At 36.8% G+C, this 22,723-nt stretch overlaps 2 protein-coding genes across 3 annotated transcripts in view; one reads left to right on the top strand and one right to left on the bottom strand.

Moving 5' to 3' along the window:
• Positions 1-11,216: 11,216 nt before the first annotated feature.
• Positions 11,217-15,762, bottom strand: LOC125254399 (serine/threonine-protein kinase pim-3-like). The gene is made up of 8 exons (XM_048169006.1): positions 15,400-15,762; positions 14,478-14,858; positions 13,987-14,081; positions 13,676-13,723; positions 13,188-13,566; positions 12,796-12,972; positions 12,532-12,621; positions 11,217-12,292 (listed from the first exon to the last, which is right to left on the bottom strand). Exons 2-8 carry the CDS (start codon positions 14,479-14,481, stop codon positions 12,282-12,284), a joined length of 804 nt encoding a protein of 267 aa, XP_048024963.1. The 5' UTR covers positions 14,482-14,858; positions 15,400-15,762; the 3' UTR covers positions 11,217-12,281.
• A 433-nt stretch (positions 15,763-16,195) lies between these two features.
• Positions 16,196-22,723, top strand: part of cngb1a (cyclic nucleotide gated channel subunit beta 1a) — a 117,765-nt gene continuing 111,237 nt past the window's right edge. For both annotated transcript variants that reach the window (XM_048168665.1, XM_048168664.1), the window contains exon 1: positions 16,196-16,270. The gene's annotated coding sequence lies outside the window, so the exon portion shown is untranslated. The remainder of the gene's footprint in view (positions 16,271-22,723) is intronic.

Below are 22,723 nucleotides of genomic sequence, written 5' to 3' on the forward strand. Positions count from 1 at the left end.
TGATCATCTTACTTGTCAACTCAATGGACTGATTCAGTTGCCAATTAGCACATTACAGCTAACAGATGGCCACTATCAAAAAGTAATTAAATGGCATACTTTTTTATTAAAAGTGATCTGAAAATGCAATACCAGTATGCTCATCAGAGCAGATTTTTTGCATCTATATTCATTCACTTATTTGTTAACTATTATAACATCAATTTCCTAAAGCACTGATGCCAGTGGTGAAGGTCGTCAATCATGGTGTACATGTGATGCCCGATAAAATAGCGCAGACTTGGATACACTCGGTTTCCTCTAATGGTCTGCTGCACAACATAACTAATGACTTTGGATCACTGACTGATGAAGGTCTTTTTAAGGCTGGGAATCCAATAGACTGTTAAGCAATGTAGATTAATTATTGCCAATGAGCTACAACCTCTAGCAAGAGTGAGCTGTTATTTTTCTGAAACAAACAATATAGACAAATTGACAGTATATTAAAGGCACAATATCTAATTTTTCGCCGCTAGAGGTCGCTTATTCAAGTAGCTTGGTGACACCTTGATTTCGCAGAATCATGGGAGTTGTTGTCTTCACATCTACAGCGAGTGGAAAAGAATCCGACCGGACTCGGGCAGAAATCATATTCATGGATGAGCGGATGTATTAAAGATTTATTAACATTACTGTAGGATGAAGCAGGGTGCGGCTGAAAGCTGTTGGAGTAGAACGAGGCCGCTGGAGCGATTGCTAATGAGAGACAAGCTTTTATTATTTTACAATCGCCTCTTCCGCTTCTTCCGGTCATGTATGTGGGGTAACACAGCGCTGTTTTATCATATGAGATACATTTGTGTGTTGAAAGCTGTTATAATGCCACTCTGTGCGTTGCTCGGCGGCTACTATGAGACACTTGTTGCACACTGCAGTAAGCTAGATCGATATTAGGCATGTTAAAACATGGTACTCGCGGTAAATCAAGAAAACGAGATTTAAAAAATAAGACTTACTGTGTTAACCTGCTCACCTGTCTAATAAAACACATACAGTAATATATTAAAGCGTCTTTGGTGTTTCCATGGTTTCTACAAAATAAAACGAGAAATCAAGGGTAACGTGGGTATGATGTCATTGATAGGCGATGCATAGACATGGTCCATGTCCTATGTAAAAATGACTTATTTCTCAGGATTTAAACATTCTTGGAAACATTTGGGATCATGTAAGTATGCAAGTCAACAAAATATATAACATTGTTCTAGTGGCTTTTGGATATTTTAATCCAAAAATCTTACATATTGTGCCTTTAACGCTAGAAGTATTTACAGTGGTGGTCAGAATTATTGGCACCCTTGGTAAATATGATCAAAAATGACTGTAAAAATAAATCTGAATTGTTTATCCTTTTGATCTTTAATTCATAAAATTAGAAAAAATCTGACATTTCATTGAAGGAAAAGAATTGAAAGTGGGGGGAAAATCAGATTATGAAATAAATGTTTATCTACAAAACACTTGGGCCACAATTATTGGCACCCCTAGAATATTTTATGAGTAAAATATCTCTGAAGTATATTCCCATTAATATTTACATTTTGTAGCACACTAGGGTGATCATGAACATGAAATTGTCCAGCCATGACTTCCTGTTCCGCGGGAGTATAAACATGAGGAAACATGAGGAAACACAAAGGCCAAATTCCCTTAAACATTCATCACAATGAGTAAAACCAAAGAATATGTGGAATAAGCTCAACAATCAAGAAGCACTCAAGAATAAGCTCAACAATCTTTTGCTGATGTGCAGCAAAAGATTGTTGAGCTTCACAAAATAGAAAGTGGCTGTAAAAAAATAGCTAAACATTGAAAATCCCCATTTCCACTATCAGGGCAATAATTAAGAAATTTCAAACAACTAAAGATGTTACAAATCTGCCTGGAAGAGGACAAGTGTCTAAATCGTAGTAATGCATGGTGAGGAGGAAAGTTTGAGTGGACAAAGACTCTCCAAGGATCACAGCTGGAGAATTGCAGAGATTTGTTGAATCTTGAGTCTCAGAAAGCCTAAAAAAATTATCAAACAGCACCTGCATCCCCACAAGTTGTTCGGGAGGGTTACAAGAAAAATCCTCTGCTCTCATCCAGAAACAATCTCCAGCATATTCAGTTGTCAGTCAAGACTGGAACTTCAAATGGGACCGGCTTCTGTGGTCAGATGAAACTAAAACAAGAGCTTCTTGACAGCAAACCCACCAGATGGGTTTGGTGCACACATGGATAAAAAGTACCCCATGCCCACAGTTAAATATACTGCTGGATCTTTAATGTTGTGGGCCTATTTTTCTGCTGGAGGTCCTGGACAACTTGTTCAGATACATGGTATCATGGATTCTATCAAATACCAACAGATAAAAATTCAAAACCTGACCGCTTCTGCTTGAAATCCAACAATGGGCCATGGTTGGATCTTCCATTAGGACAATGATCCAAAACAAACATCAAAATCCAACACAAAAATGTGTCAATGAGACCAAAATGAAGCTTCTGCCATGGCCGTCTCAGTCCCCCGACCTGAACCCTAAAGAAAATTAGTAGAGTGAACTGAAGAGAAGAAACATTAACATGGAGCTGGAATCTGAAGGATCTGGAGAGATTCTGCATGAAGGAATGATCTCTGATCTCTTGTCAGGTGTTCTCCAAACTCATCAGGCATTATAGAAGAAGACTCAGAGCTGTTCTCTTGGCAAAAGGAGGTTGCAAAAATTATTGAATAAAAGGGTGCCAATAATTGTGGCCAAGGTGTTTTGTAGATAAACATTTATTTCATAATGTGACTTTCCCCCCACTTTCAATTCTTTTTCTTCAATGAAAGGTTAGACTTTTGCTAATTTTATGAATTAAAGATCAAAAGGATAAACAATGCAGACTTATTTTTACAGTCATCTTTGATCATATTTACCAAGGGTGCCAATAATTCTGACCAGCACTGTATTATGCACAGATTTAGAAACATGAAAATCTGTACAAATACCTGGCCCTAAATAAATGGTCAGACTTTAAATTAGGCCTCTTAAGAACTTTTCACACTTGAAATCAGGGCTGTCGCTAGCGGGGCGAAAGGTGGTGATTATTCTAGGTGTTTGCAATCTCAATTAGCAAACATAATCATGGAAGATGTGAAAAGAGCTGTTCATGTATTTCTTTTGTTCAGGTCTACCGCACTTTCCTGCTGGGTCTCTGCTATGATACTTTCCCTCCAGGGACCATTTCAGTAAATATTGTCTGAAAAGAGGCTGAGATGGAGCCTGCAGTATGATTTCTTTCAGACTGAGATGGAAAGGAGATGTTCACTTGTTATTTGGTGGTAGGTCGATAAAAATAGAAAGGAAATATATTCTCTTCTTTCACACTGCACTCCAGACTCCCACTGACAAGAGATGAAAGGCTGTAATGGAAAGATTGTGTTCTTTTGTTTAGAAATGGCCTTAAAGGGATAGTTCACACAAAAATGAAAATTCTGTCATCATTTACTCACCATCATGATAAACAGAATTTAATTTAGGCTTTTATTTATCCAATTACACAACGATGGATGAAACACGCCCCCATTCACTACCATTATAAATCTTTGGAGAGCCAGGAAATTTTTAAATATATCTCATATTGTGTTCGTCTGAAAGAATATAGACATATACACCTGGCTTGAGGGTGAGTAAATCATGGGATAATTTTCATTTTTGGTGAACTAATCCTTTAACACCAAAAAAACAAGATAGTCCATCCTACAAACTACACCTTTTGCATTATGCCTATATACTTCGTAAACACAACGCACCAAAGCTTTTCATTTCCTCCGACCACACAATGATAAAAACAAATATCAAATAGCAATAAAATATGTACATCTGTAGCATAATGATGTGTAACAAAGACTTGTATGTGTATGTAACGGACATAGGCTGGTAAGTGCTGTGCATGTAAATCTCACTCCCCTGTTCTCAAGAGATGCTCTAGCGACTGACGCTAGAGTTTGCAGCCTTTAGCCTCCTTGTTAGAGCGTCCGACTCCCATGCGGACGGGCCCAGGTTCGCGTCCCGCTTGGAGCGGGCAGGTGTGAACTGGAGGGGCCACATTGGTGCCATGACCCGGATGGGATTGAGGTTTAGGGGGGTGAGTGTAACGGACGTAGGCTGGCCCAGGTTCGCATCCCGCTTGGAGCGGGCAGGTGCAAACTGGAGGGGTTACATGTACTTACCATTGAAGGTAGTTGAAGGAGGTGGGTCTCTGAGTGATAGTCGTTTATAGATATAGCCTAATTATGTTTCAGGTTCCGTTTTGTGTAATAATGCGTTAAATATGAATTTTCCGATAATAAGTGGAGGGTGAATCAACTCCAGAGAAAGTCTAAGGAGATGCACTTCTCGTTTAAAAACACATTTAAACAGATTTCCTTGAAACAGTTAGTTGTCACTGCAAAACCTACACATCCCAACATAAACACTGCTGATGAATTATTTGTTAATAAAGCATCTACGTTCACAAAGTACTGTTCATTTTAACAGATTACATACTGTACGTGGGATTTGGCGTGCAAAGAGTGCTCCTTTTATAATCATTAAAAAGCTGTCACTAATATTAGTTCATCACGATCTCAAGCAGGTGTTAGAATAAATGAAGCTGACTGCGCAATGAATCTATTATTTACGTAATTGTTTGTTATGATGAGATGATATCCACTCACCGCTCAAAACGGCAATACTAACTTGAACACCTCTGATTGGTCATTGCGTTCAAGAAATCAACAGATATGTCTGTGATTGCTCAATGCTGCAAAAACACATTGTAAACAAGATGCTTTATGGAATACGAATGGACAAATGTACAGAAATAACGTTTTTGCTCTCAATCGTAAATTTGGCACTGCCCCCCTAATGCCCCCCTTGGCGATGGACCTGACCTCCGAGCTCCACGATCCGACATTGCTGTGAAAAAAAAAGGTCCATTGTAGTAAACATAGTTGATACAAATCTGTCTCAATGGATCTGGTTTGAGCTTCCGCAAGAGCCAAAAAGGTTTGTTCTCACGCATCAAGCAAGTACAGTTGAGCTTCTGTTTATGTTCACTGATTTATGCGTGATTATACATGAATAAAAGTCTAAATTCATTGTATAAAGTAATCAAATCTCTCCAGAAAATTTGGACTAAACCACTCAATTCTACTGGATTTGTATTATGTCTCTTTATGAACATTTTGAAGCGACAAACTGGTAGTTGCGTGGACTGTCAATGAAGGACAGAAATATTCATTTAAAATATATTAATTTGTTTTTGAAGATGAACGAAAGTCTTCCTGGTTTGGAAAGACATGAGGTTGAGTAAATGAACTCACTCATTAAGGCTTATCTTTATACTGTATATGATAACAAGTTATATAAACAGTTTTAAGAATACACTTCATTTTAATACACATGCATTTTAATGTTACACTATTAAAAAAAAGTACTAAACATTTGACTTGTTAACTATTTTTATTTATTATACACAATATTCAAAGTGTAGAGAGATACTTTTCTGTAATTTTCCATCTAATGTTCAATTTTTTATAGTCTGTAATTACAGATTTAATGACTCTCTCAAAGTCTTTTAAAAATAGTGTTTGGTTTAAGTGGTGGATGAGTCCATAACCAGATCCTGCATCTGTTCCACCCTTCATAATTATAACTCGTATATCAAATTTCGATCATGGGACTGAAAACCTCTTACATTCTCCAAGGTCACAAATTGCGCACATATAAATTTCTTCTTGATTGCACTCTTAATTATTATCATTTTCTTTCTCTGTGTGATCTCTAGATGGAGGTGGAGGAGAGGAAACAGAATATCTGTATCTCTTTTTACATTTCCTCGGGGCAGCAGACAGAGCAGCATGGAGCTATTCAGAGATGTATGAAGTGTTTCCAGAAGTAATCCAACAGCCTTCTCAAAGTGCTGTTTATTGGACCTTCTTGATAGTGAAGTCAAGTCACTAAATCGCACACATGCATGTTCACACACACACAGTGTGAATGTTATTTTTCATCTATAGCTGCAAGCATTGCTGAGAGCAAACAGGGCATGAAAAATATTCAGTATCTGAGTAATGCAACATATGCAGCAACACTCTTTAAACAGCAATTCTCAATCTAGTACATAAAAATAGTATGTTTCATTGAAACCTAATACATTGCACACTAACAAATTCACGTTTGTGCTGTTGCAATTGTGTCGTTTCAGTTTATTTGTATAAGATGTTTGATATTTTGCATTCTGTATTTCTGATTTCAAATCTCAAATTGTGACTCTCAAAATGACACCTGGAAACTAATGATAAAAAATGAGCTTATTGTAATTCCAAGTTTGTATTTTGCAAATGTAACTTATCAAGTGACTAATAAAAAAATGATGGTAACACTATACAATAAAGTTTCATGAACCAACATTTAACAATACTTCTACAGCATTTATTACTAGTAATGTTAATCTCAACATTTACTAATACATTTATAAAATCAAAAGTTGTATCTGTTAACATTAGTTAATGCACTGTGAACTAATTGCTAATTGTTAGTTAATGCATTAACTAATGTTAGCAAATGAGACCTTATTGTAAAGGGTTACCAAAATGATGCAGATCTGCAGTATTGTAAGTGTGAAAACTATGTCCAAATAATAAGAAATTGTTGCAAACACGAGAAATAAATTACTGTGTTAAGTGTTAAAGTTACAATTACAATAATTAAAATAATGTTTAATACAGTGACTACAATGATGACTTACATCAAAATTGAAAAAATGCATTCAGAATAAGCCATAATCTATAGCAACACATCAGTCACCTTTCTCTAAAATGAATGTGTGCATAAGTTTCAAAACCTTTTCTTTTCTTTTTTCACTCTCAGTCGCATGCGAGGCCGGAGGAACAGGAACATTAATATGAGCATACTGAGCCGAATTGAAAGAGGAGAAGAAGTTTGCAGAGTCATGAGGAATTTGTTGCTGATGTTTCTGTTCTCGGATTGAAAGTTAAATAAATGAAACCTCCAGCTTGTCACTTTTTCTGTTTCTCTCCCCAGACAAACATGAGCTTATCATGTTTTTAACTCTGTTTTCCAATATATGCAATTATCTGGCTGCTACATATTCAGCTGTAGCTTTGGAAAGATTAAATGTAATACTCCATGCTGCGAAAGATGCAGTTTTTCCAAGTGTAGCACAAACTAGTTTTAAAAAAATATTGTGCAATTTTCAAATGGCGCTTTTTTATATATTTACAGAGAAAGGGGAATATATATATATATATATATATATATATATATATATATATATATATATATATATATATAGTATTAAGTCTACACCTTTATTATCTATATTTAAAGTCTAAACTAATAAAGAAGTAAAATATATGCCAATTGCACTGCAAAAAAAAAATTATTTGCTTAATTGTGTTTGTGGCAGGCATGAGGAGCGAGAAAAGACTAGGGAGCATGGAACTAGCAACTAGGGAAATGCAGTCCATGACACTAATAGCCTGACACACATCCGGTCTTTACCCAATGCTCACTGACATAGCCAACTGTGTTTACGAGAATACTCCACACAATGTGCATTTTTATATAATTGTGTGTTTATTTGACCATTGAAGCGCAATAAGACACAAAAGAGAATTGAATTCAGGATCACATGCTGTTTGAGAGAGGTGTGTGTTTTGGGTGTTTGTTAGTCAGCGCGAGAGCCGCATTGAGTTCTTTTTCACTGCTTATTGCGATTAATAACTTTTTAACATCTTGCTTTTTATTTTCTCATTCATGCATGTTTCTTTATCACTCTAAAGTGTCAATAACATTAATTAGTACTTTGCTATGCAGATATATTTATGTATATTTATGTTACACAAATGTGCCAACAGGTGGCAGTATAGAACCAACTATAACTAACTGATGGGGTGCGGTATATATCCACCTTACTGTGTTAGTTGATATTGGCCCAGATTGTATGCGTTTGGGACAGAGAGAATGAAGACCTTACTTCTTTGTGATCGCTTTAATTTGTGCAGTATTGTGTGTGTTAATTAACTTAACTAATAAATGTTTGAATATGATTCATTTGCTTGAAAGTGCATCTGTTATCGTTACGTTTTAACTGCAAGATGCATGACTCATCACAGTTTCACTAACGCAATAGCGTTCGGTGTGATTCTAAACTTATTGCTTATTAAAACTAATTTTGATGACATATTCTGTTTGCACCTTATTCTGCATCTTTAAGACGCCATTTTAATAATCACAGTTTCAGTGTTAGTTTACCTTACTGTGTCACTCAATGTATATTGATAAGAAATATGATTTATATTTTCTACATTTCTTTGTAGGAAACCACACACATACACACAACACTCTTCTCAAACAGCATCCCAAGATTGTACTTAGCCTATATCAACTGGATTAAAGTTTTGTTTTTTGGAAATCTGGAGTATTGCACCTCTTTTTAATGGAAGAGCAAGATCAGATGCATGTGAAAGTTGTGTTCGTTACTATAGCAACAGTAAAATCCAGGTGCAGTGTGTTTCAGAATCAAACAATCATTGTAAAAACATTTATGTTGAGAAGATTAAGTCATGTTCTTGAGAAAACAACTTTTGTTTTGTCGATATCACAAGAAAATTAAGTTGTAATCATGAGAAAACAAGGTAGAAAAAATAACAATAATCCATGGCCTTTTAGGGCTTCCGTACAATTTACATCTTTGCCACATTGCCATCGTCATACCACCATACCACCAATGTCACATTGGGTTACATTTTTAGGAACTATAAGATGATCTCATAGCCCTTAACCAATACACAGCTGTATGTTCAATTGCACCCTGATAGCTCTTGTACAAATATTCCAAATTGTACACAGATGGATGCCAGGATCTTTCTCCATGTCAATGAAACAAAACATTTCTGGGTTATGTAACCTGGTTCCCTGAGAAGGGAATGAGACGCTGTGTCATGGTGTTGACGCTATGGGATAACTATGGGAAAGCTTCACATAAGCCAGTGTCTGAAGCATATATGGATTCACGGCAATTTCATTGTCTGCCGTCAGGTCAGGTGACGTAGCAAGATAGCACAGCATCAAGACTATAAAATGGCGCCTGCATTTTGTTGTTTCCAACGAATTGTTCCCTTCTCAGGGTGTGCTCCACTCCCAAACAGATCAAACATAGATTATAGGGGCTTTCGCACCGGAGGAACCTTTTCATAGAACTATTGGCTAAAGTACCCGGATTTTGCCGTGTTCGCACTGCAGGAACTAGGAACGATTTTAGTTTTGGAACTCCTTTTGGGGGAACTAAATTAGCTCCTACTTCAGAGTAGGGTCTAAACCAGCACTATAGGAACTATCAGTGATGTAAGGAGAGATGTGCAACAATTAATCACGATTAATCGTTTGCAAAATAAATGTCTGTGTTTATGTAATATATGTATGTGTTCTGTGTATAATAATTATGTATATGTAAATACAGACACATACATGTATATATTTAAGAAAAATGTTATATTTATATATAAAATATTTGTATATGTAATATAAAATATCTATATTTATTTAAACATGCATATATTTCTTAAATTTATACATGTATATGTGTGTATTTATATATACATAATTATTATACACAGACCACACACATATATTACGTAAACACAGACTTTTATTTTGCAAACGATAAATCGTGATTAATTGTTGCACATCCCTAGACGTAAGTGTAAGCTGATTGGTCAAACGCATGTCAAACACTGGCACCCAGCATTTTTAAAAAGCCGTGCAAACATATTTACTCCATGAACATGGAAAACAGTGATAATGGCATTTATCTGTTGTCTGCAGGGTTGTGTTCTTTTCTCGCCTCGATACTGAATGTTGTCATGGGAGATTTCGTCTCCTAGCCCCACTTTTTGCTCTTTCAGTCACGTAGATTATGAGTTTACATTCCATCTCCGTTATCACAAAACCCATGACACAAACAAACAGCTCCGATCACGGCATCCTCCATCCACCCGTTTTTAGCGTTTGTAAATGCCTCGCTTAAAGACGCAAAATAGATACAATATGTCAAACAATTGACAAACAAGCTTTTTGAAAAAAAAGCTTTTTTTTTTTTTCACACATAAACACAGACATGTAGCTTTCTGAAGACATAGAAGCTGATGACGTAAAATGCAGGTGCCGTTTTGTAGTCTTTATAACACGTTATGCCTGACCTAACGGCAGCCAGTGAAATTGCTGTGATTGCACATGTGCTTTAGACACCAGCACACGTGAAGCATTCCCATAGCATCAACACGACATGACACAGTGTCAAGTTTGATCAAAAGGAACTTGTTGCTTTGGCCCTTTTAGCAGTTAGCACTAATTTTTGAATTTCTAACTTTCTCTGGAAAACACATACTTATGCAAAAAATCTTAGTGTATTATTTGACTCTAAGCTTAAATATATATAAACAACTTACCAAAAACATAAAAGAGCCCCCAGAAGACCATTATGAATAAGCATGAGGTGCAGTAAAATAACTTACCATGCAGGAGAAGGTGCTGTATTTCCTTATGTAGATCCCTAAAGAAAAAGGGTAGAAGTTTGTGAAAGAACAGCCTGTGCTGTGACATGTCCTGCATTGCTTATTTTCCTTGATTATTAACATTTCTAATCTTATAAGTGAGTCCTTATACTTACCAGAACTGAACATTACACAAGGAAAGTTCAACAAGTCTCTTAAAATATCAGACAAGGTAAGGTTAAAGGGTTAGTTCACCCAAAAATGAAAATGATGTCATTAATGACTCACCCTCATGTCGTTTCAAACCCGTAAGACCTCCGTTCATCTACGGAACACAGTTTAAGATATTTTAGATGTAGTCCGAGAGCTTTCTGTCCCTCCATTGAAGGTGTTTGTACGGTATACCGTCCATGTCCAGAAAGGTAATAAAAACATCATCAAAGTAGTCCATGTGACATCAGTGGGTTAGTTAGAAGTTTTTGAAGCATCAAAAATACATTTTGGTCCAAAAATAACAAAAACTACGACTTTATTTATGAACTAACCCTTTAAGGTCAGGATAAGGTTAATTATTGTTTTAAAATGTCATATGACTCCTCAAAAACATACTGATATTTACGAATGAATAATAATATTAATAAAATCTTATTATTTTAAAAATTGAAATGTTTGATTTTAGAAACGTTCAAACTTTTTGTACATTTTTCAAAACATTTTTTGGAAATTGTGAATTTAAAAGTTTGTTTCTATAAAATTGGCATGTGTGTTTAAAACTACATTTCAAAAAGATTTGTTTTTTTGTGTGTAGATACTCTTAAATGTCAGTCCCTTTATCTCCCACTGACCTCTGAATTCATGTCATCTTTATTACTGTTCCTTGTCTTTGTTACTACATCTTTATTCATCTGTTTCTTCTGGGAGAGTATACATTTAATGATCCAGCAAAACACTTTTCTTTCAGCAGTTATAAATTATACTGTCGTAGAGAATATCATTTAAATTCAAGCATCTTTTTTTATTTTTTTATGAATAAATAAATAAATATATATAAATATATATATATATTATAATTTATATATATATTTTATAATTCTGGGAGTGAATTTATATAGCCAATCAGTATATACATATATACAGTATACTGTACGGGGATGATTAGAAGGCCATGATCATGGATAGAAGCCAATGGACAAATTTGGCCAGGATGCCGGGGTTACACCCCTACTCTTTTCGAAGGACATCCTGGGAATTTAATGACCACAGAGAGTCAGGAACTCTGCTTTTTTGACAGTATAGTGTCCCCATCACTATAATGGGGCATTAGGATCCACACAGACCACAGTGTGAGCACCCCCTGCTGCAGGACACTAACACCTCTTCCAGCAGCAACACATTTTTCCCAGGAGGTCTCCCATCCAGGTGCTGACCAAGGCTCAACCCTGCTTAGCTTTAGTCGGCAACCAGTCTTGGGCTACAGGGTGATAGCTGCTGCCGTGTATGTATACATTCCAGATGAAGCCCCTGCTGTGGATCTTGTTGCAGGCAAGAGCCAATGAAATGGCAGGATGACAGGTGGCTCAACCATCCTTGGCCTGCCCTTTTTCTAAATTAAACTCTGGGAACTTGGGGGCAGCATCAAGTTCCTGACATGGTCGTTGCAGAGCTTCCCGTCATTTGAATGACATTATTTTATTTTTCCCTTTCCTCATTACTCCACGTCTGCAATTTGAAACAACAAAAGAAATCAGATTGTTAAATACATTACACAACATCATATACAAACAAAAAGAGCCAACATAATGTAAAAAAGAGCATGAGTAAAAAAAAAAATTTTAAAAATAAACATACAGCACTGGAATTTGTCATCTGATTATATGACACTTGCAGCACATATCGAAAGGTAGCATAATTAAAGGTAGTGTCACCAGAACAGTGTCACTTTAAAATGTAATTAATACCGTTAAACCAGTTGTGGAGACCGATTTTCTCCAGTTCAATCTGTTTCCTTGGGTTGCTCTGGAGACAGCAGCGAATAAAATCACAGCATTCTGTGGAGAAAGATGGGAGAGATGTCTGATTATTACTTTAAACTTAACAAACATCTACAAGACCATCATTTATAATGCCACTAGGCTCAGATGTTCCTTTTCCTGTATTGTTGCTTTGTTCTATCTAGTAAGATTCAAAATTAAACTTGTCCTTTGCCGAAATGAAGATCTCACCTTGTGACAAGCCATCATTTTCCCAGATGTTCTTAGTGATCATACGCAGGTCTCGTCTGCTTGGAAATTTCCAGAAAAGTATTAAGAACAGGAGTATCCCGAGGGACCACACTGTCGCTGGTTCCCCGTGATACACGCCGTACATCTCATATTCGGGGGGGCAGTACTTTTCTGTGCCTGCAGGAAAAAGTAAGTTTCCATTAACACAACATTTTGACTAGATATCCGTTATCATAAAAGAAATTATTTGATGCTAATCATAACACTGAATCCCATTCCATGATGCTTCATGAGAGCTTGACTCACTCAGAGTCCTGTGTGAACGGCTCTCAACTCATCACCAGAGTTTGATAATTTCTCACCACCTTACAGCTTTGAGAAATTATACATACCAGCAAAGGACGTGTAACCCGCGCTGGTGAGGAAATCACCACACCCAAAGTCAACCAGTTTGACCTCTAGGGTGTCTGGGTTAATAAGCAGATTTTCAAGCTTAATGTCTCGGTGTAACACTCCACGCTGGCAGCATATTTGAGCAGCGAATGCTACCTCCCCCATAATTATCCGTGCCAACTTCTCATCCATGGTGCTCGTGTAGCTCTGTAAAAATTCATACAAGGGCTGACAGGGCACAGGCCGCTCTAGGACCATAATGTAATGGTCATCCTCATCCTTCCAGTCTAGAAGCTCGACGATCTGAGGAACCCTGGGCCCTTGATTTGCATACATGTGCAGAGCGACCTCGAGCGGAATGAGTCTGAAATAACCGTCCTAGAAGAAAGACAGTTGTTATAATGGTTGGAAAAATCTTTCTGTGATTTATGTTAATATGAGATGTTTAAAATTGAAAACAGTGACTGGGAGAGCACAGCCTACTTACAATGCGGGCATATTTTGCATACTCGTTGGAAGCAAATTTCACCGCCACCTGATGAAAAAACAGAAAATAGATTTGTTGTTGAATTATTTACAGTTTGTGTGTTCAGAGTTTGCATGTTTCAATTATCAACCCTGAGCAGGCATGTAAAGTTTCATAAATTTACAAACATGTAGAGCATGTCTGACAATTTAAACAGGTCAAGTGCACTAAATAGTGAATATAAGACACACTAAGATTGCTTGATAAGAGAGAGTCTAATGCAAGACAAAAATAATTATCTAGATAAATATTTATGTAATGAAAATTGATACCTGACGGTTATCCTCCAAACGCGTCGCAGCAAAAACCGTTCCAAAGCCTCCTTTACCCAGTTGATCGCCGATTTCATAGCAGCAAGAATTGATTTCTGTTAAAAGAAAAATAAGAGGTGTTAACCAGAAATGACAGCACCTACTTTAACTAAAACTATTTCAACAAGATTTTTCTGTTTCATATATTAATTGAGTTACTAAATTGAATATTTGTGCCTTTAAAAATTCATTTGTCACACTACAGGACTATTTAAGTAATCTGTTGTAGTCAATAAAAAAAATAAAAAAAAATCAGTGTAAAAATACATCCTCACCCATACCTATATACAATTTTAAATGAAATCGTGTTGAATGTTAAAAAAAATATATATATATATCATTTCCATGTTATTTATCAACTAAAAAGTCAACTTAAAGTCAATTTAAAGTATAAAACATTGAACTGCTCATTAAACAGTGTGTGTGTTTTGGGTTATGTTTAGCAAACTGACCCATAATTGTTTTCTCATTATCCCGCTGCTAGCTCAACTGAGATGCCACAGTGTCCTCAGCTAGTCTGTCTGAAGCTTCGGCGACGTCATCACTCATGTCAGGTGCAACATGGGCAGGAGTTTGGAAGGAGTCATCATTAAATTTGCATATGACAGCGTTAAGAGTTTGGAGGACGTCGGCACTCCATTCGGACAAATCACCGACTAAAACTTAGAAGACGTCGTCACTCCAATCATCATCGATTTGGGGGTCACCACTGATGGGCTCCTCCAATGATGGGTCTTGACTCCATTCATTGTTGACTTCAGGATCACCAGTGATGGGTTCCTCTGCAGTAGGAAGGACTTCATGGTCACTGGTGATATCCTGAGAAGTCTGACCTAAATAGGGTAATGACATCAACATTACCATATTAATAAAATACTCATATTACTGCAACTAAGCTTGCTGTTAATTATGAAGTGACTTTTGGGGGGAATTCACACTGGACACTTTCTTTCCACTTTTTCAGTTGTCAGTCAATGTGAATATGCAATGAACAAACATCATGTGATGTAATTAATATGTATATAAACATATACAGACTCCAATAAAAGTAATATGGAGGCAATACATCTTAATTTCTGTGTAAATAATTAATGAAGATACGAACTTAAAGATGGTGTGTAATGGCCTGTATCATGTGTCGAGTTTATTAAGTTTTGGGATTTTGTAGCACAATTCAGTTTTTAATTCATGCTTGTGCATGTATATGTTGTATTGTGTCACAGACTTTACAAAACTGAACTTCAGCTGTGCCACTAAATTTCTGACTGCCCTTCAAAAAACTTTTTAAGTGCAGAGCCAGTGCACACTCCAGTAAACAAAAAGAGTTACATATTCTCATCACATGATCATTTATGTCATTTATATCTCATTTACCATCATCAGGCCAACTCTCCACAGGTGGGACTTCATCACTCTGGTCCAGGTTTTCACTCTGACCTGAGTCGGTGTTGTTGGCTTTTTCCCTTTTTTGCAGGAAATAAGCCAATTTTGAAAGCCTTAACTAGGCAACCGTAGACTGCAAGATGTGAGATCAACGGTTTGTTATTTATCTGTGCCGATATAAGTCGTGTACAGATAAAAAAAATGGTGCGATATTGTGCAATATAAGTATATTGCGCAATAAATGATATATATGAAATGCAAGTTGTTGTGACTCAAGCGCGAATCAAATGACAAACACACGAAACACCAGAATGAGCAACTAACTACAAGCGATGCAGACTGAAGATAGTAAGCGCTTTTATACCCGTCTACTGTGACGTCACGTTTTAATGATATTCCACAGCTGCAGAACAGTTCCTACGTGATTGGTCCGTTTTGCGCTGTCTGGGCGTGTCTACACGCGACTCTCAGGTTTCTATGGGAACCGGAGCTTCTAACTGCAGCTGCAGTGACGCAATGATTTTATCAATCAGCGATTGGCTCTTTTACTTAGAAGGCGGGACGTATTCCGCCATTTTGCGCTTATATGAAAAATGGCAAGGAAACACTCTGCTGCAAGGCTTCTCGCGCTGTGTAGTTAATTTTATTAAAATATATGAACGGTTCTTTTTGGTGAGTCAAAAACACAGCACAACCAGTATAGCCAAATTTACAAATAAATGGATTGTCTTTTCATTATTTATATATAGAGGGTATGCATCGACTTCACTTTACCGCCGAAAGCGCGCTCCCTCAGCTGGACTGAGTGGCAAAAGAACCTGCTGCGTGACTGGATTTAATAGAGGAAACTGCAAAAACGCAGGTAAAACAAATGATTACACTAAAGGTTGGACTGGAAAGTGTTCCTTACAACTTGTCAAATAAACCTAATCCATGGATATTGACATGCAGCCAGGAATCGTGTATCCTGGCATTTATATGTGCCTGATTTGACGCCGGGGAAATACATAAAGCAAATCTGCCTGTGAATATTTTATATAACTACAACATAGGTAGGTTTAAATCCGCGTAATCACTTAAATCAATGTTATATCGTCATATTGTCCAGCCCTAAAACATATAGTTTTATAGTATAGTTTTTGTCAGTGTTGTTTATTTAAAAACACACAATTATGCAGAATATAAGATACGATAAAATATTTAATTGATGAGTTGTCAACATATAACGTTAACAATACAAAATATACGGTGTGATTTTACCTCAAAATCCAACAATTTGACACAAAATGATAACTGCAAATCCATGTTTCTCTGATGGAATCCAGCTGTTTCTGTGAATTGCAGTGATCCATTAGCTTTTTTTCTGTTGCATTCAGCAGTCTTTAAATATATACCTCAGGTTTTGTGTCAAAACTATTTGTACAGTCAGTCGCAAAGCTCTTTCCCGTTTTGGATGTATTTGTGTGTTTTTCGCAGCATTCACGCTGAAAACCAATGCTGCCGCTAAGTCTTTGTGCCACTCAGTGGGCGTGACCGCAGTCGTAACGGTCGACGGTGACGTCACGTGCATATCCTCTATGGTAGTGTTTCTCAACGGGGGCGTTCAGAGAACAACGGGGGGCGTTGGAAGCAAAATTTTTAAAAGGGGGGCGTTCAGGTGTTCTTGGGGGGCGTTCACGAGTTTACACCAGAGATCCAGGCAAGACAAGATTAAACGTGTAATTACTTGCAAAAGAATTGCCTACAACATTCTAAAATCTGCCAGTTTAACGCAACATGTAAGCTAGGCTATGTATCGTTTCTTTTGCAACGATTATTTTTCCAGTCATAGACCAGCACTCAAGGGCTGACATGAATTCACGTGCACAAAAATGTGTTTCGCGCTGACAACAATCCGGTGGTGGCTAGAATCCAGCGCTGACTAGAACCACGCAGCGGAGGAATGGAAAGTTGACAAGCCATTAAAAAAGTATTGACTTAAGAACCACTTATATTTTCAAATATTTTCAATAAATCATGTTCCCATTCACTCTGGTGACGAATTTTAAAATGAATGAAACTAAATTCTATTTGTACGGTAAAACCTTTACATTTTTAATGCCTAATGCCAAAATATTTTCTTTGTTCACAAAGTAATTTACTGGGCATTATTGTTAACTCGCAAGACTGTAAAGAGAAAATGACAATTTGATGGATAATTAATTGAAATATATTCTGTAATCACATTTAGGTAATTTCGCCGTCACATCTGAGCGCAAAACGCTGCTTGGATAATTTCAAGATAGGCTAGTTAAAAATAATTAATAATACATTCATAATTTAATAATTGTTCATAGCCTATGTGTTTTTTTTTTGTTTTTTTTGTTTTACTTATTATGGACACAAATTAATCATGACAAACCAAATAAATTTGAATTGAATTAATTGATAACATTAAGCTGATACCAAGGTATTTAAGCCTATAATTATAACATAATTTTTTTATGAAAATCATGATTGTATTTTTTTTTTTTCCAAAGTAAGATTAATGTAAGCAGCTTCTTGCAATACTCTCCTAAATGTGTAATAAATCCTAAGTGCACACATTAGCGCTGAAATGACCGTATAGCAGCCTATGGTCGTTTTTACTGCCCAGAATTATCAAAGAAATTCAATAGGCAGACGCAGATTATCTTGAGTTTTGCGTTAGTTCAAATGCGCGTTAAGGTGATGGAAACCATTGGCATACTCATGGTGTGTAGTGACCATTTGTGTGTAAAACACCATGGCATTATGTATTAGGCCTGACAAACAGCCCTCGACATAGAAATCAGATTTTTAAACTCGTAGTTATTTTGTGCGTAAGCGCGTTCATGTGGAGACTGCCAGTGTATGAGCACATACTTGTTTAACCAGTATTTCATCAGTTCTTCTGCGTCTCCTCACAGCATTTCAATAAAACGATATCCAACAACACAAATAGCTCTCTCTGTAGTCACATGTTCCCTTCATAATGCAAAACATGCGACTTGCACGCTTAAGTTTCAGAAAACATCGTCATCGAAGTTTATATGTCTATAATTTATGTAATTATATAATTGTATTCTTTATATCACAGGTTTTCAAACCCTGTGTCAGGAGACTTAAAAAATGGGTTGGCATTTTCAAAAAAACATAGTCTAAAATGAATAAATAAACAAAATATATTTGACTTAATTGATTAACAAAGCGAAAGAAAAAACTGTGCCCAATAGTAGCCTATATACTGCTGAGTTTGATTCATTTTTGTGAGGCGCGGCGCTCCACAAACAAGTTCAAGGAAAGGAAACCGAGATGGCAAAAAGCGCATCCTGTTTTCTTTATTTTGCAAAAGCACAATGTTCTGTTTTTAGTGTGAGTGTATAAAAGTAAACTTCGCAGTATCGAATAATGTCTTACTCATATCTGTAAATTACGGAGTATTTAAGTTGTTTCTGCTGGTATAAGGAAACAGTTGAAGTGATCGCGCCGGCGCCTCGCGTGCGCACTCAACATATTCATTGCAAACTTGCCATCGCAGCCTGTTCATTATCAAAATAAAATACCATCAGCCAAACATATAAAAAATTACACTGCTCATTTTACATACTCTGTAGTATCCTATCTGTGCCGTTCAGCGTGACCACCGCTGAAACTGGTCCTGCCAAACACATTTTTTTCTGATTTGAAGAGGATGATTTTCTTCATTGATATTGAAACGGGAGTGAAGTACAAATCCTATTTGACACAATAAATAAAAGTTCAGCATCCAAATACATTGCTGATATGGAAACATTTGAATTCGCGCCGAACGAGAGGCTGCTTGAGAACACCGGTTTTTACTTTCAGTTTCGCTTCAAATTATTTCGTTTGGGCTTGTTTATAGCTACTTACAAGTTTTTATTCTTGTTCTGTATATGTATATTATATATTTTAGTATTCTTATGCTTGACTTGACTTGGTTTGGTCGCGTCAATTTAAAAAAAAAAAAGGTTGTTCTTTAAAAAAAATGTTTGACAGCCACTGCTTTATATGTTGCTTATGTGTTGGAAAATACAAAACCTGACATGGACCACTTTTGGTGTTATATGAGAGGGGGATCCCCCAAATGAGGTGCCGGATCAGATTTCGGAGGTTCCGGTTCCAGCTTGTCCCGGCTGCCTGCCACTGTTCAGTCAAATCAAATCTGTTATTTGGCTTTCAGTGACATGCATTTTAATTATGAAAGCTGCAGTCTGTAACTTTTGGAGCTCTAGCGGTAAATAACCAAAATTGCAGGCATCTTGGTACTGCAGGTACTGTACTCCGCAGCGGTGCCGACTCGAACCAGTCTAATAGTCCCAATATAAATATAAAATATAAGCTAGGGCTGGGCGATATATCACATGCAATTGTCACGCGCATTTCGTCAGTAAAGCCGGTTCCCTGATTGCCGCTAAATCGCCATCACCTGCTTTCAAATGGAGCGGCATTTAATAGACAGAGCCGTAGTTCACTGATAAGCTACGCAATATCGCGTTCATTATCGCAGATGAATCGCCCAGCCCTAATATAAACTCTTATTATAGGTGTGTCATAGGGATTCAGGATAAGACAAAAACACGGTTTGGAAAATGGATTCATGATGTAGGCTAATGGTGATTGGGGGGCGGTAAAGGACCTGGATAATGGATAGGGGGGCGTTGGCCCAAAAAAGGTTGAGAACCACTGCTCTATGGTATTATTTTCTACAACGCTTCTCATCGTCTATTTTGACCTGCGTAAAAAACGTAGGGTCAACTGATATTTATATGTTTTATGAATTATTTATTTATTAGTATTTATTAGTTTTATTAATTATTTATTTATTAATAATTTATTAATTTACTGAAGACTACCAAGAAAGCTAGGTAAATAAGTTTATTAAATTCATTCACAACATATACAAAATTTATTATTGCTCTTACGCCTAATAAAAAGCTTCTTTAATGTTTCTTGTCCCCATTGACAGTTAATTATTACATGAATCACAATTCAAAATGGCGACATGAGACAAAAGTTTATTGGTTTGCCTGATTATGTTTGTCGGTCATTTAACATTTCTAGCCAACAGCTGTCAAATATAAAATGTTTAATTTAGCTACTTACATCATATCTCACACTTTATGACCGTTGCATAGAATCCGGCTCAGCAGCTTCTGTGAACATAAAGCCCGCCTACTTTGATTTGATTGGTCATCTCAATTATTTTGACATGGACAAGCGATGACAGACAGGCTACTTGGATGATACATAAATCACGTTTTAGTGCATCAAGTTTAAAAGCATCAAAAACTTTCAAGTACTATATAGAGAAGAGTTTATTGCTATTATGTAGGGGAGAGCGGGGTAAGTTGTCACACTTTTCACACTGTCTAACATTTACTGAGCACCATACATCACAATGGTATAAATTACATACCAAATGAAAGAAGGAAGTCTTGGGCACATATGTTGTATTCATTACATTTTCATATCTTATCTCATTACAGAGTTGTAGACTGTTGAATAGAGAATGTGCACTTGTGACAATTTGCCCCATCGGCGGGTAAGTTGTCACACTAGATTATCTAAAAATAAGAACACAACTACTTAATTGTTATTATTGATTTTAATTTTTAAATTCATACCAGAACTGGAAATATAAACAATCATGCCTAGAGAATTTGGAAAAACAATTATTTCAATCCAAACAATACACATTTCAATCAAAACACATTTAGTGGCAAGACCACTTTACTTTGAACTTTAAACTCAGACTTTCTCTGGCTTGCACAAAGATCCATGATAACTGAATGGAATACTGCAGATAACTCGCTTAACTTAACATGTTTAATCTCTGAACATAACTGACTTGACATGTTGAACCTCTTTTTTGAGCATGTTCTATGTGTTTATTTGTACTGGGGCAAGTTGTCACATGTGACGACTTGCCCCAAAGTCATTGAGACAACTTGCCCCAAACTGACATGTGTGCTAATGTTGGCTAAATCTCAAGGTTCGCTCAACATAGCACGTCAGGTAAAGTATCAAAAGACACGTTATTGTCTCCTCTGTTTTGTGCAAAATAATAATTTTTAACATTCATACCTAACAAAGTTGTATTGCATAAAATTTAAAGTGCAAATTTTTTACTTTTTAAGCCAAAAAATAAGAAAATTGTTCTAACCTCAGATTAGAGCGATTTTGACCACATGTGACCAGGAAGTTGACTATGGAAGAAGAAGTCACACAAAGTGGCTATTTGATTTTTGAGATAGAGCCTCTACTTTTGGAGTTATGAAGAGTGTGACAATTTACCCCGCTCCCCCCTACTGTAGGCTGCTTACATAATAGTTATAAACTCTTCTCTATATAGTAATGATCCAATGAAATACCTACTCTAAAGGTGATGATGTGGGGCAGCTTTTTTGAGCAATGTTGCTTGGGCACTTTCCCATTGAGAATGGGCAACAAATTTTTATTTGGATACTTTAGATCGTAATTTGTTGCCCATTCTTGATGGAAAAGCAACATCGCTTGGCATTATTGCCCGGCAACATTGCTCAAAATGTTGCCCTGTGTATCATCACCTTAATGAGCTGAAATACATTTAGAATGCGTTGAAGTGTTTAATACAGTGTCCTGGTGCCTGAGTATAGCTATTTTGTTATTAGGGGTTCAAACACCGCTAAGCTTTGTGAATTAAGCTTTGTTTTCACCGAAATTACCCGGAACAATTTGTCCCAGGAACTTTTTTTCCCAGGAACCTTTTTCTCCCAGACCTGATGCTGTCTGCATTCCCATCGTGGTCTAAAGTACTGTGAAGATTAGTCTGGTGATGTAGGACTGTGTGCGACTTTCCAGTTCCCGCTGGATTTTGTCCTCTGCATATAAGCTTAATAAAGCCTGAACCTCATCGTTGGTCCATCTGTCCTAATTTTTAAACTCCATTGTTGATTCGAATAGCAAACAACTCTTACTGCACACACCGCAACAGACTTTTAAAAATGGTGGTTGAAATAAAATGCTGCACCAATCAGTATGTACAGCGCCCAAGTCCCACCCCTGAAAGTTCCCCTGAAAAAGTACTACCTCACAAGCAGGGACGTTCTGAGGGGGAAATTTTTACCCAGAACTTCATTTAGACCTGGTCCCTGCAGTCGAGTAGTACCACCCCAAAGTCCCTAGTTCCTGTGGAAAGTTCCAGCGGTGGAAACACACCAGATTCCTTTCAGTTAGAACACGGTCATCCAAATGGGTCATTGGTGTTTGGACCTGATGATTGCCACTTGAGGCTATATATTGTATGTAATTATAG

Source organism: Megalobrama amblycephala, linkage group LG19 (genome assembly GCF_018812025.1).
Source record: "Megalobrama amblycephala isolate DHTTF-2021 linkage group LG19, ASM1881202v1, whole genome shotgun sequence".
Taxonomy (NCBI): Eukaryota; Metazoa; Chordata; class Actinopteri; order Cypriniformes; family Xenocyprididae; genus Megalobrama; species Megalobrama amblycephala.

Bases quoted from the DNA above. Each gene is read 5' to 3' on its own strand.
- LOC125254399 (XM_048169006.1), bottom strand. The intron at 13,567-13,675 runs GTAAGTAGGCTG...TCTTTCTTCTAG, and splicing joins ATGCAAAATATGCCCGCATT to GACGGTTATTTCAGACTCAT. The intron at 12,973-13,187 runs GTATGTATAATT...TTTTTCCTGCAG, and splicing joins GGGTTACACGTCCTTTGCTG to GCACAGAAAAGTACTGCCCC.